This window comes from Lottia gigantea, assembly GCF_000327385.1.
Source record: "Lottia gigantea unplaced genomic scaffold LOTGIsca_72, whole genome shotgun sequence".
Lineage (NCBI taxonomy): Eukaryota > Metazoa > Mollusca > Gastropoda > Lottiidae > Lottia > Lottia gigantea.
In genome coordinates, this window is record NW_008710427.1 from 627,839 (window position 1) to 642,705 (window position 14,867).

A 14,867-nucleotide genomic window follows, 5' to 3' on the forward strand; every position below is an offset into this window, starting at 1 on the left:
CAAATTCAACATACTAACTTGAAAAATTCAAAAAAAAAAAAATGAATGTCCCTAATACGCTTCCGTAATGATGAAACCTCACAATAGATTTGAAATAAATTCAAGCCATAGTTTAAACAATATCCTCAAAATTGTATTTTGGCCTTCAATGAAAATAATGTCTACTGCTTTGAGTCTATAAAACTTCTATTACAACTAACTGTGAAATACATGGTATGAAAATAGTGTTATGAGACCAAAGTATTGCATAGCCCAAGAACATCATAAATTTAAACTAAAATTTTAAGCACTTTGTTCTTATTTCTTGCAAATAATAGTCTACAATGAAATCTTACAATTTGATGACGATCACCTGGTGCTTTTTGACGTAATTTTTCTAGTTGCTGTTTTTGTTTCAATTCTTTATTATGAGATACTGTTGATGATTTCACAATGCTCTGAAATTAAAACACAAATAAGTTAGATAAAAAGGTTCACTACAATGAATGACACAGTAAGGTCTAACATTCAACCCGACAAATTAAAAATCAAAAATTGATAACCAATGAAAATTACTCCTTTTACTGAAATTCATGGAAATACCAACATTGTCACTGAGAAAGATGAACGTATAGGAAGAAAGGATTAAGTCACAATTCATACCTTATGAAATTGCTACAGATACCCCCTTTTAAATTTTTAAAATTTGTTTAACGAGCCGACATCACGCTTCATTAAAATTAAACGAAAAATCCTATCATCACATTTAGGCCATTATAGATATTAGATTCGTGATCAATAACATTTTAATAAATAGAATACCTTCATGTGTTTGCAAACATCACCATATGATGCTAAGGGACGTACAACTTTAGCTTCTAATCTGTTTATCTGAAATATCAACAAGATTTGATTGGAATATGGTTTTTTTTATCTTGAAAAATTGACAGGAATATAGTACTTTAAGAATGTGGCAAGATATCTTTCATGTAACATCTCATGTCTGAAAGAAAACTATTTCTGCAAAGATAAAAACAAATCCTGTCTTCCAGCTGGTTCTTGACCAAAACATTTGGAGAGTCTACATAGCTAATAAAGCTGCTGTTTTAAGTACCATACTGATAATCTTGTTCCACCAAAATAAATGGGAAGCTGGTTGTAATATAAAAGTTTGTAGGAAATGATTTGAATTACCTCAGCTTGTCTATAATCCTGAATAGCAGAGAAATTCTCAGCAAATTTGACAAGTGAATTCTGAGTTGTTACATTGGCTTTTTCTGCCCCAGCATATTCCATTATATACTTAGACAGTAAATCACCTGAATAAAAATGTTTTAACATCAAGTTTGTTCCCTTTTGGTAATTACAGATTTCTCTTTGCTATGCAATAAAATTTTAAATATTTTATTCAACTCTAATTTTTGGGGTTTAAAATCCATAATTCTCCATTTTTCAAAATAATGTTTGATCTTAATAGCCCATAGCAATTTCAAAATATATTCAATTTCATCTGAAAGAGAAGGATCTATAGCCTACCTTTATCTCGAAGTCTTGCATTCTTTCTTGTGATCGAAGCCAGTGTATCACAGAATAAGCCTAGAAATTTTTCTACATGTTGAATTCTAGCTTGGGAAAATTTTGTCTGAGTTTCTCTTCAAAATAAATTTTTTTTTTTTATTTATCTTAAGTTTGAAAACATCAACATCCATCACAATGTCGAGCAATTAATTAGACATTCTGCCTTTCACAATTGCTTAAAATCACTTCAAATAGAATCTTAGAATGGGTGCAAATATTTAATTATGAACAGCATTACTTTTAAAAACGAACCATTATTTTGCAAGTTATATAAATATACTGCACTTGCAATAGAAAAAAGGTGTTTGAACATGTTTGAGTGTAGCCTATGCTTCCAATAGAGACCGTAACAGTATCATTATCAGAATTCATAAATAATATCAGTGAAAACATTAAATCTCTTTGTCAGGTCTTCCTTACAGATCCTCATCTCCAAAAAGCACAATCTCTCTACATTGAAAATAAAGTCACAGACACTTGTAGGCTAGGCTATTACTTAATTTAGCCTAAAACATGTTTACCTTGGTTACCACCAATTTCTCTTTTGGTGTATTCATGGAAGGAAATCATTGCAGATTGAAAACACTTACGTTACTTTAAACTCTTTTGTATTTCTATTCATATTTATCACACTCGGTTAAATATCTTCTGAATGTTTTAATACCCCGTTAAAAACAAGAACCATCGACCTGACCATGGAATTTCTTCAGAGTGTCTTGACCTAACAATAACAATACCTTTTACTCCTCCAGATATACTGAATTACCTCCCTTCAACAAGCAGGTGCCCCTTCAGACTACAAATAACTAATATTAGAAAATACGTGGGAAAAATTAATCACAAATCCAGATATATATTTAGTGTTTAGTTAGTAATGTCATAATATAATCTGAATATTGGTTTATATCATGGTATTAGGTGGTATCCTATAGAAGTACTGGCCTAGGTCACAAGTAGAGACAAGTGGATTTTAGCCATAAGAATACATCAAATTGAAAAGAAATTAATTGTCTCTATAGAGAGATTTACCGGGTAATCAAAATAATAATTCCAATATGCAATTGCTTCTGGGAGGTAATAATTTAACATGGGATCTAATCTACAATGGTCAAGAACATTACCGGTACTCAGACTTTTATTTCTTATATAAGCCGTCATGTCATGTTGGTTATAAGATAAAGGATGAATGTTATAATAGTAACAAATAAATAAAGTGTTATACATATTATAGTTCAATGAAAAAAAAAATAAGATGGTGTTGCTAATGATACACAGAATGGTTATTCTTCTGGGTCACATGGAACTACTCTACGACTGTGTTTGTTGAATCCCATTCGGAAATATCACGTCCGATTTATGTATTTTGTTGGTAAATGACCCTGTGGGTATCAGAAATAAATTTCTTAGGAATGAACGGGAATCGTTCGACATGCAAAAGAATCAGGTTTCTTCATCAGGTTATAATATGTTCACAATAATGCACAATTTAAACCTCATCCACTGTCTGGAATCTGAATTTTCAGTTGATTGATGAGTGCCATCGATTAAATATTAACTAAGACTATAGCTTTATCCAATAGAATGATGCTTCTAAATCGGGCGTAGAACTGACAATTTCTGACAATTTTTTTTAAAGGAACACCGGACTCTAAAATTGTTACTCCTTTCAATACTCTTGAGAAATGAATTCAGCAAGAAAGAAAGATATTGAATGCCGAAAAATTTGCTCAAAATTTTTAGTTTTTGTGTCATGCATTAATTTATTCTATTCCAGATGTTTGTGTAGACAAACAATGACTACAAGGTTCAAATTTAATATGTTAGGTAAGTTATAGAGACTTTATTTGCCTTCCGACGAACTGAAATCGGCTCAAATGAAAAGAAACCGTTAAGCGTGACGGTAGAGACCCCAATGCACGAGAATAGCTCGCGCTGTCCTCGCGCCGTTGACTGTGAGCGTGGCTGGCATAAGATTGGGCTCGTGTTATTAGAAACTGGTACGGACGTTTATAACAGTACTGTGTAATTCAATGTTTTAAAACTTTGTGGTACTTATTATGCACTCTATTGGTCTGATTGTGAGCATTGGATGTGATATTAACATTATAGGACCGTGTTATTACAAGTAACTATTAGTCTTGCTTGGTATTAATACATTCTAAAAGTTATAAACTTCTCATGGGTGAATAAAGAAATCTAGTGGTAGCCTATTTAACTCACAACACAAAGAAAACGGTTGTGTCGGTATTTTGTGAAAAATGAAATGGAGCGTGGAGGGACTTGTAAAATAGAACCTCGTGGTTGGATTTAACAAAGCTATCTTCTTTAATATGGGAATATGACAAAAGTTCCAGACAAAAAATTCCAGGGAAATGCACTTATCCAATGTAATAGGCTTACAGTGGATAGAGAGACAAATCGAGGAGGAATGAAGGAGGGAAAGAGAATGAAAAGAGTGTGGAATGAGAAAAGATTATGGATATTTTTAGTATGGGGTTTAGTGGTATCAGTGTGTGGATTAGTAACTGGTGGAATTTATCTCAACTTAAGAACTTTAACCTCATCTGAAAAATATACAGAAATCATACCAAATTATGTGAACTTTATTTCAGTAAGTTTCCTTTATCAATATTTTCACACGAAGATAGAGTATCCCCTCAGGCTTATGTTAACTGTTACCCCTTATGTTCATATCATTGTAACATGACAAAAAAGTTATTGTTGTTGCTTGTTGTTCTGTATGTTCAGTTTTTTTTAGATGCAGAACAAATTTGACACTTTTCACCAATTATCAAGAGCCCACAGGGAAAACAAGGTCTATAATAGTTTTAAATATATAGGGGTCATCATTTTCACATTCCTGTAAAAATGAAAAACACCTGCCAGTTTTACACTTCTGTCTATTTATATGAATTGTAAAGGATTATAAGTCTGATAATGGAAACTATTGAATTTCAAGGGTAAAGGTTCATTGTTAATGGGATCAACTTTTGAAAGAAGGTTGTGTACAGGTGCAGGAGGTCAGACTGCTTTCACACTTGCTAGTGTATAACTAATGCACCAAAGGGGCAATATTAGATATTCTGCTTCTATAAAATGCATGAAGTTGTTTAGATCTGCAGGCATCTATTACTTCTAGAGTTGTGACAAAATAATTCAAAAACCATTTAGCAAGAGTGTTTTACAGAAAGGGTGTCATCATCAGCTCTTTAATTGTTTTTTGAGAATAACAGCAATTACAGATATCAGTGTGGAAATTAGAAATGAAATAAATAGAGTTTTACGTCCTAATCCTCTGCAGTCTGCACCTAATGATGTAATCAGAATGATGCAAATAGACTCTTTTATACATGCCATAAGCTCGAAAACCTCTCTCCAATCTCTATGACATTATGTTGAAGATCGATGAAATGTTCCTTCATGTATCATCTTCTGCCCTTTGTCAAATTGTCTGACTATAAAAAATGAGATCCAATTTATATTTCAAATCAAACTTGGCATCACAATATCAATATTAACAGCAACCATTTGAAGTTAAAATCTAGAAATGGTGATCTGCCTATGGTTTAACAAAGATTGGTAGTTATAAATTAAAAATTTCAAATCTTTGAGAATATGTCTTACAAGGTATTGCACACAATATAATGAAATGTAAATTATTTTATATGTTTATGTATCGGGAAATAGAACAACCCATGAAAGCACACAGTCCTAGTTTGATAGTAATGATATTTACACCCAAATTTGTTTAAAATGATAACTTTTAACAGGGTTGACAGAAAGTAAGAAATAAAAGTACATATACACATGTAGACTATGTACTACATAAGTGTGGCCCCCTTGATTTGGTTTTACAGAGGGCAATTTTCTGAATATATTCAATTGAAATTCTCCAGAGAGAAATTTGTTTACATGCAAATGTACAAAACTTGATATTTCTATAAAGTCAAAGTTACTCTAATACTATCAATACTGTTTTGAAGCTGTTACTTGAATTAAAAATAATCAGTGAAATTCAATTTTCCATCAAAGGTAAAAGTCAGTAGGATAGAACCATCACTAGTTTCATTTGATTTAAAGCGATAACATTTTATCCATATTTTGGATTTTCTTCCCAATGGAAATTTGACATTTGATTCATTGATAACTAGATCATAAAAGCTGTTAAAATTTGGGGGATTAAAACCTGTTCATTTTAAAGAGAAATTTATGATTTAGATTATGTTTGTTGTACCCAAGGATAAAGTTGATAGTTGCTGAATAGTTGCTGAATAGTTGCTTTAAATCATCTAAGTGTGACTGTCCCTTTAATCAATTTGATTATTTAATTAGAGAATTAGGAAATGGAATATATTTTATTAATTAATTGAAGTAAGTGTTTTAATTTATAGTGTGAACTTGTTATATGATAACTTCTCCATGCTATCAACAGAATAACACACTGTGTAAAGTAGCTGCTCTTATCATTGGCTACATAACCCAATGGCAGTTAAAACTGTTGATATGAGAAAGTGGTATTCAAGTCTTACCGTGGGAATATCACTACAACTTCCACTCTTAACCTCTTTTTAACTATTGCCAAGACTTGATCACATGTTCCAGATGCCAGGCTCAAGTTGATTATATTTCTAGTGAGGGTCATTATTAGTCACAAGGTTAACTTGTCAATCAAATATTTTCTCCCTGGGGTGGCTAACAGACAAATTCTTTACAAATGAAAGAAAATGAGAAAAAGTTATTAAAATCTTTTTTTGTTCAGTATTGTGCTACAGTGATATGAGAGAAGATTTCAGGACTTATTCTTGAAAACAATGTGGAATTGTAAATGTTTCTTGACCACCTAGGAAAATATGGTCTAAAACATCAAGATGATTAAGCTATCCCACTTAGATGTTATTTCATTAGATGAGATTCTGATGATATAACATCCTTTACACTTCAAGGACCTTGATAAAGATTAAAGGGATTTGCTCTGAGTAGATAAAAGATCAAGACCCTCATTATGTACTTGGATAATGATTTCTTCTAAATATAAATGTACTACTGTCTTCTTACTTATATTGTATATATTTCACATAATTTTTATATGAATTGTATTAATTGTAGCTTGAAATTAGTAAAAATGTTAGTAAAATTTGCCTTCTGAGACATATACATAGAAGGGTAGAATTTCAGAATTTCTGATTTCAGAATTTTAATCAATCTATGCTCATTGGTTTTAAGTAAATTACAGCTCCAAAAAGTAAATATAATTATGCACACCAAGTTTTGTACAAAAGTTTTGGCCCACTGAAACTTGCTGATAAATAAGATAAGGAAATTGGTTTGACATGCTCGTAAGATTGTTATTAATATAAGAATATCTAAATATAAATATTTATAGCTTGAGTTAAGATCTTATGCCTGATGAGAACAGAGTTTATAAATTTGAGATTTAGACCAGGAAGTGTCAGGTCAAACAAAAATATATTTATCATATTAAATGTTTACAGATACTTGAAATATTCACATACCCTTCTTTCTTCTGCAAAGAAACTGGGTTAACTTCTTTTTAGAGGGTCCACATTAATAAAAAGGTCACATCAAAGACAGTACCAACTAGCTGATTTTGATGAAAATCACTAATGAGATGCACTATTATACATATATCTCTTCTGAACTAATATCCACTGAACATTTTTAAACTGTAAAGACCAGGCAGCAGATTCCATACTGAATAATGAGACTTGCTTGACTTTCATTTTCTTTGATGGTGATGGATAAATTTAGATTAATAAGTTGTAAACTACCTTCAAGCTTACAAAGGAAACGATTGCTTTTAGTGGTATTGCTGATAGTTTTTTTCAAACTTCTTGTGAGGGAAATCTATTATATTTTTATCAACATAAAGACATTTTAAGAGTGACAGTGATGCTGATATACAAATAATCAGAAAAATTCAAAATTTATCAGAGAAGACAGAAGTGACATGTCCATACAAATTTCTTAAATTTTGACTTTAGAATTGAGACTGGATTTGAACAGAATGTACAGTGAAATTTGATATCTATGACTTTTACAAACTTAATAAGTTGAGAATCTCCAACTACATTAAAATCTGGTGAAACTCATTTGAGGTCAATCAACACAATGATTGAATGAGTGTAATTGAATTAACAAGTTATATGTGTGAATATAATTAGATTATTTCTCTCACTGACTGGCAATGTTTTTTATTAGTTTTAAAAATGTAATTTTTCTTGAAGACTATCAAGTCAGTGCCAGTAGCTTAAAGCACTTTTATGCATTGAATTTTGATGAACCATAGTCTTAGATAAATTTAGGCAAATAAAAATAGATCAGTAGGAATTTGTTGCTGTTATGTTCTGATACTGATTTTCTCAGCATCTGAAAATACGCAAAATTTAGTACATAATAGATATATACATGTATATACATAGATATAATTCAAGTATTTTGTGTGATGTTTGTACTTGGTACTTCAACTGATGTGGTTCTAAATAGATTTTTTTCTTAGAAAAAAGCAGGACAGTTTTACTTATATTTGAAACTAATTCTGATCAAGATATGGAATGTTCCAAGGCTCCCATTCAAAAAAAAAAACTGTTTCAAAGCTACAGACAAGATTTGTAAATGTGTAAATATCATTTTCTTTGTTTAGGTTATCACAATATATAACATGTGAATCATATTTGGTTATTTTTAATGATATAACCAGATAGAGTATAAACTACAAGTATTAACTTTTTATCTGAAATATCTTGTTATTGTAATGAAACAAGATGTAATATTTTCTCTTAGAATGTACAGTTTAAGAATTTTACAAATGTTATCTCTGCAGTTGAGAAAGCACCAACTACAGTTTGATGAATTTGATATGATTTTGAGGGTTACAATTTGGTATCTGATTTGATATTTTCTAATTTGAAATAAAAATGTTCATGTGAATTTTATGCCCTTTGTGCTATTGACTGGTTTGGTATCTGAAACAAGTCTCAACAGTATAGATGGGTTGTTATCTACAGTAAAATCGCAAAATAAATCGAACAAAACCACACTTTAAATGCATAACTGTGCTTTAAGCTATCATCTAAGACTTGATAAGGTTTGAGAAAAATTACCTTTAAAAGATTTTATGACATGTAGGTTCTTGAGTTTTGTGAGAAAAATGCCTTGGCAAATGTTTTTGCAAGGCAAAATCTGACATTTCAATTTGATTAAAAAGTTTAAAAAGTGAGGTGGTTCACACTTTAATTTGTTGATTTATTTATTTTTTGGTGATGAAAATTCTCTTGAAACTCAAAGGCAATGAGTGCAGAAAAGAATCAGTCTGGAGTGTAGACAGAATTTGGCTAGCATGCATCATGTGAGGTTCTCAATATTTTTGGCAGATCCAATTCATTTAGTTGAATCAGTCTACATACACTATGAATTTATTATTTTGGCAGGGATATCAAGTTAGTTTGGAAAGAAACCTGTAACAATCTAAACATAACTTTAATATTGTAGCCCCAACAAAAGAGCTTTTGAAGCACTGGCCAAGGTCAAAAGTGGGAGATTTAAGTTTTTATCAGAAGAGTAGGAAATTGACATCTTAAAAAAAACATTTGTAAACTTGACTTTCCTGCTTTCAAAAATAACACAGATTCATTGGATTATCCTGAAACATTTCTTGAAAATATACAGTTGTAAGTAATGAAAATTCAACCTTTCCAAAAATGATGATAGCTTCAAATCCAACCTTTCCAAAAATGATGATAGCTTTCTAATACCAATATTTGTTATGGAGGAAAAAATCTCATGAGTGTAGTGAAAGTTATCATATAGTAATTATAAAGATTATATAATTTCTTTAATCAATTTAGACTATATTTTGTATGTCTGTTTGAAACCTTAAACAATTGTGGCATAATTTTGGATAATAACGATTTAAATTCATATATTCTACAGTTGACATTCTAACTTTAATATAATATATGTAATAAATGTAAAAGGAAACTGCAGGTGGTTGTTATTAAATGATATTATTATTGGTATATATAATATATATATATATATATATAGAAACAACTTGTATTTTTACCATCTTGTATTGTTCATATCAGATTACTTTAGAATTCTCAAAAGTTAGGAATTTGTGTCAATACTAATGATTTAACTTTAGATTTTCATCAAAAATGCTTCACATCTGCGCTTTGTGCTAATTTTGATATTTTATGCATATTGCATTTTTCATAATATTTCATACCCTGAAACAAAACCTTATTTGGTATCATTTGTCTTGTGAGTGGTTTTACTGCTGACCAAATCTTCTAACCTCATTGAAATAGCAAACAGAGTGGAAAACTTTGACACAATTTTTTCTTCAGACTGTTCATATTTAATAGTTACCCAAAATACAAGCAGTACTCATTTAAGTTGTATTGGAAGAGCAATAAGATGTCATAGTTTGTACCTCATTTTATTTATCCTGTATATTTCAGGTAATTATTGCTGGTATTATGGTTCTAGTCTTATTTTGGAAGAGGAATGTAATCTTGGTAAGTGATACATCATCTTTAAAACATGTCTTGAACACACAACTGTATCCTAAAGGGGGTATTTGCCTAGATATTTGCTATGCCAGCACAAAGTGTTCAATTTCACATATTTTTATCACTTTTCAGAAATGAATTCCAACGTGTAGTTTCCTTCTTTTTTTATCTTGTAACTGTATGGGTACTGTCATATTCTTTTATAAGTGGTAAAGGAACCCACTAGACTAAAATATTTTTCTGTAGGATAAACATATGCACATTTCAAAATTTATTGAAATAGTTTAGGCTGTTTCCTTATAATTAATCTTACTTAAAATCTAATTACCTCAACCAAAATATAAAAATAGGGCTTCTTAAACATGTTTAAAAAATTTATAATTATGGTTTATTTTTGCAGGTATTTTCTTGTGTATTTGTAAATGTTGGTGCTGCTTTTTTAAATGGTATATCAGCTATATTAACTGGTACATTAATAATACCACCAATAAATCAACTTTTACATTGTACATTCCTTTCTCCACAAAAACAATGTCATTGTTTATCTCCATATAGTCGTTCTTTTGTTCAACTTGACTATTCCATTGAAGGTAAGTTGTTTTTTTCATATATTTATGTGTTTATAATGGGAAAAAGAAATTACACAAGTAACATGTTGGCTTATTTAACCAAACAATCAGTTTAAAAGATAATGAATTACAAAACAATCTCATTTTACCAAATCAACAATTTTTGGTTTCGAATCAATGCTGTAGTTTCACTAATTTTCTGCTGCTCCTAGCAACTATGTTGAGAGAAAATCTCATTTTAATTTCTAGTAAGCCATTATTTTATTCTAATTGTATATATTTCAGAACCAGTAACATTAATATTTCAAGATACATCAAATTGTAATGATATAGAAGTAATATTAATACAGATATTATATACATTATGTGGTTTATGTGTTGTCTCAGCAATAGCTTGTATAATATCAGCTATACTAGCTTTAATGGTGCTCAGAATGGAAAGACGCAGAAAACTAGGATATCAGGTACCTTTCACTTATCTTTAAACTTCTGCTCATTGCATGGCAATAAATTTTATCACTTTCCAATCTATAAACAAATGTAGGCATATACCCAGTAACAACTTAAACTATATTTTACTGTCAAATTTTATTTTAAGTGTGAAAATTGACATGGTCAAAATTAACTCATGACATAGAAATATATCATAGTATTTATATATTCCAACATCTTTATATGTGGACTTATATTGCTAGCAACCACTAGAATCTCTATTTTTAAGAAAAACTATAGGTAATGACAAACATATAATTATTGCCATGAATGTCTAATAGTATTGTGTTAATAGTTTAACATTGAACACCCACATATTTGTTCTTGGCAGACTCAGTTGGGGATGTTGTTGATTTTGGACACACACCAAGCAGTTTTATAGGATATGATATTCTGCTGTGCAAAGGCATGGGGTGGAATTTCCATCAGTCATATATCTTTTTAAAGGCTATTACTCTATCTTAAATGCCAAATGTAAGGGGTGAAAGCACGAGAATATATGTTGTAAGAATTTGTAAAGCTACTGAATGAATAATATTCAGTTATAGAGTTTGAAAAACTTTTTGAGGAAGACAACTTCGACTAGTTTAGATGATGAATTTAACCCTTTATAATATTAATTACATTTCAAAAGCCCTTTTTGTACATGAAATATGAAAGATACCATTTTAGAATTTGGACAAAATTATTTGTGGTATTTGTCCATCAAAATATATTGACCTATCAAAGGTTAAATGTTCTAAAGTTTATGACAGACATGTTAGTAAACATCACAGCAACTGTCATTGTTTGATACAATAATTACAACAATAGGATAACTATTTTACTATAACTACAATTATTTTTGTTTATCAAAAACAATACATTTCATTGTCATGGTATTTAACTTTTCTAGAGAGACTTCAGGATTATTCATATATAAATGTAACATGATTTTAACTGCTTGATAAACATCAATTGAATATCTGTTCACACAGTGGCGTTTCTGGGAAACAGTTATTGGGAACCACAAAATTTTCCAGGCCATTCTTTCACTATGTAAAATTATAAAAAATTTATGTATGTTATGAGAGAGTTGTAAAACATATATGAAACATGGTGTGATCATATTACAAAACCAGAACAATTAGTCCCAAGATTATATTTTATTATAGTGACCATATCAATCACTATCAATCAATAACAACAATCAATAAGTCACTTTTGAAGTGAAGATAAAAAGTAAAAAAAGAAATTTATTATTTCTTTATCAATCATTTATAATCTTATTCATTGCTTTAAGCTAAATTTATCTTATCAAATATTTATATAGGACTATGGTGGCTAACTTAGTTAGACTCTTAGGGGTTTCCAGGTTCTATCTCAGTATAGGTTTAGATGGCACTTTTTGATTTTGTATCTAATAGGAGTAGAAAACTAATATGAATAACCAATTTTTATGAATGTTCTATGTTATTGTTTTATAAAAAGTTAAGTAGTCACTGGGCAGGGCAAGACAGTTGAGTGGTTTCTGAATAACTGTACTTGACATAGTTCTGTCATTGATATAATTCAAATTTGTACCAACAGCGTATTCAGGCCCTGAATTTCAGGGTGACCACCAGTAAAGGTTCTCATCTTCCAATTTTCAACCAATTTCACTTCCATCCACGGACAACCCATTTTATGACCGTACAATCATATACTCCTTTACTTTATCAATCCATTAACAATATTCAACAATAATCTTGTATCTAGTTTTCAGTGTTTGTCTTTCTTTATGGTCTATTATTATAGCAGTATATCAAAATCACATGTATCCACTTTTTGTGCCCTTCTAATTTCCTGTCTGAAATCTGTGGTGATATACTTAAAGATGAAAATATTTTTCTGCTGGTGTTGTATATTGTTACCTTGTATGTCAAACTCAATTTTCCAGAAAGAATTTTTTCTTTTTTATCTATTAAAATTTTATTATTTATCATTTCAGAACAGTACATATGATGAGATCTTTACTATAAGCAATTCCAACACACCAGATTCATCAGATAGTGAGAATGAACATAATCCAAATTTAGTGCGACCAGTTCTACCATCATACAGTGATTTAGACAGAATTGAATCTGACACTAGTGCTAATAGACTCAGATCAAGTTTACAGCGTAGTCATAGTCTTAAAGCTCCAAAAACTGAATCTAACAACTTAGATGTGGTTGACAATACAACACCAAAGGAAAAAGTCACAAAAGGGAAATTAAAGGAGCACAGACGCAGAGGTCAAAGGGCAGTAACTCTTCATAATTTAGACTCAAAACAGTTAATGGTTATATTAAGTTTACAAATGAGATATCTCAAAGAAAATGAACATTCTAAATCTCAGGTGGAATTAAGTGCTAGAAAACTTGATGAACAATTACGGCGATCGTTTACTCCACAGCCATACCATTCAAGGCCTAAGCCATCTGAGTCAGATGTGCGTAAAATTCGCTCACATACCCCTCAACCATATAAAACTAAGAAGCAGCAAATGTATGAGAATTTGCAGACAGCTAACTTGAATGAGTTTTATGAAAATAATTTTCCTCCTTGGGAAAGATCTCAATCAACTAAGGCTAAGTTATCAAAGGAGAAAAGAAAGAGTAGTCATATACCTCACTATGAAGAAATAGATGATATGAGAAGTTATATGAGTGGAGATGAAGATGACAGAATTTATGCCAATCAATCAGAAGTCAAAATTCAGAAGAAGAAAAAGATCAAACCTAAAATACCAACTGATAGTGAAGAATCTGAATTTTCAGACATTCCACCAAACCGTGCTCGTAGATCTCATCGTAAAAACACATCCAGTGATCTACCTATAAATATTCCAGTTCAACAAAATATCATTCCTAATCCAGGACGACCAAAAAGTTATATCAAAGCCATAGATAACCCGGACCCGAATCCTGAAGATTTGTACGGTCAAGTTAATAAACATAGCTCACTAATCAACCATGCTCAATCTCAACCCAATCATTTAAATCAACCAGAATATCATAATATTAATGAAGGGAGACAATCATCAGAAGGTATTTATGCTCAACCTGTAAAGAAAATGAACCCTAAAGCAGCTTTTCAAAGAATTCCTGACAGCAATTCAGTGCCTGTTATAAACCAACCAAATCTTTACCAGAACACTGTAGAGAGGTGTTCAGCGTTCCAGGTGGTACAGCGTTCTAGTGAAGCTGGTACAGGTATTGTGGGGTATATTGATCCTGTCACTCGCCATAATTACCAGCTATACTCTGCCATGGAGAGGAAAATAGATGAAGAGAAACCCCCTCCATACTCTCCACCGCCATGTTATAGTGACTGTACCACTACCTCTAGAGATAGCTCATCTCAATCCTCATCCCTGTCACATCATTCTAATCACTCCTTACCACATCATACTTATAATCAGGGCAATAAACACAGACCTAAATTTGTCTATACCACAGAATCAAACCGTCCTCTGTTAGAAACTCAGACTGGTTGCAGCTATTCTGAATCTAGCCGTAATAAACCCACTTCGGTTCATCAACAGATAATTGAACCATCTCCTGAACAATATCGTGCTAACATTGACAATCAACCTGCTGCCTTCTCACCACCCTATAGAGCCAATTATGTGATTAATTTTGATAATGAACAGCCTAAAGTGTTATTAGAAGGAGAATCCAGTGATCCTGATGAAATGGAAACAGTGATTTAA

General features: G+C 31.0%; 2 protein-coding genes across 2 annotated transcripts in view; one reads left to right on the forward strand and one right to left on the reverse strand.

Moving 5' to 3' along the window:
* LOTGIDRAFT_130994 (hypothetical protein) overlaps window positions 1–1,633 on the reverse strand; it is a gene marked incomplete at both ends in the record, with an annotated part of 3,425 nt that extends 1,792 nt beyond the window's left edge. The window contains 4 exons of the mRNA XM_009065968.1: window positions 336–437; window positions 802–870; window positions 1,174–1,298; window positions 1,516–1,633. Coding sequence (XP_009064216.1) covers window positions 336–437; window positions 802–870; window positions 1,174–1,298; window positions 1,516–1,633 — 414 coding nt within the window. The remainder of the gene's footprint in view (window positions 1–335; window positions 438–801; window positions 871–1,173; window positions 1,299–1,515) is intronic.
* Window positions 1,634–3,895: 2,262 nt separating this feature from the next.
* LOTGIDRAFT_168095 (hypothetical protein) lies at window positions 3,896–14,867 on the forward strand (the record flags this gene model as incomplete). The annotated part of the gene is made up of 5 exons (XM_009065969.1): window positions 3,896–4,168; window positions 10,041–10,097; window positions 10,492–10,681; window positions 10,946–11,124; window positions 13,122–14,867. The coding sequence occupies 5 exons, from the start codon at window positions 3,896–3,898 to the stop codon at window positions 14,865–14,867; spliced, it is 2,445 nt and encodes an 814-aa protein (XP_009064217.1).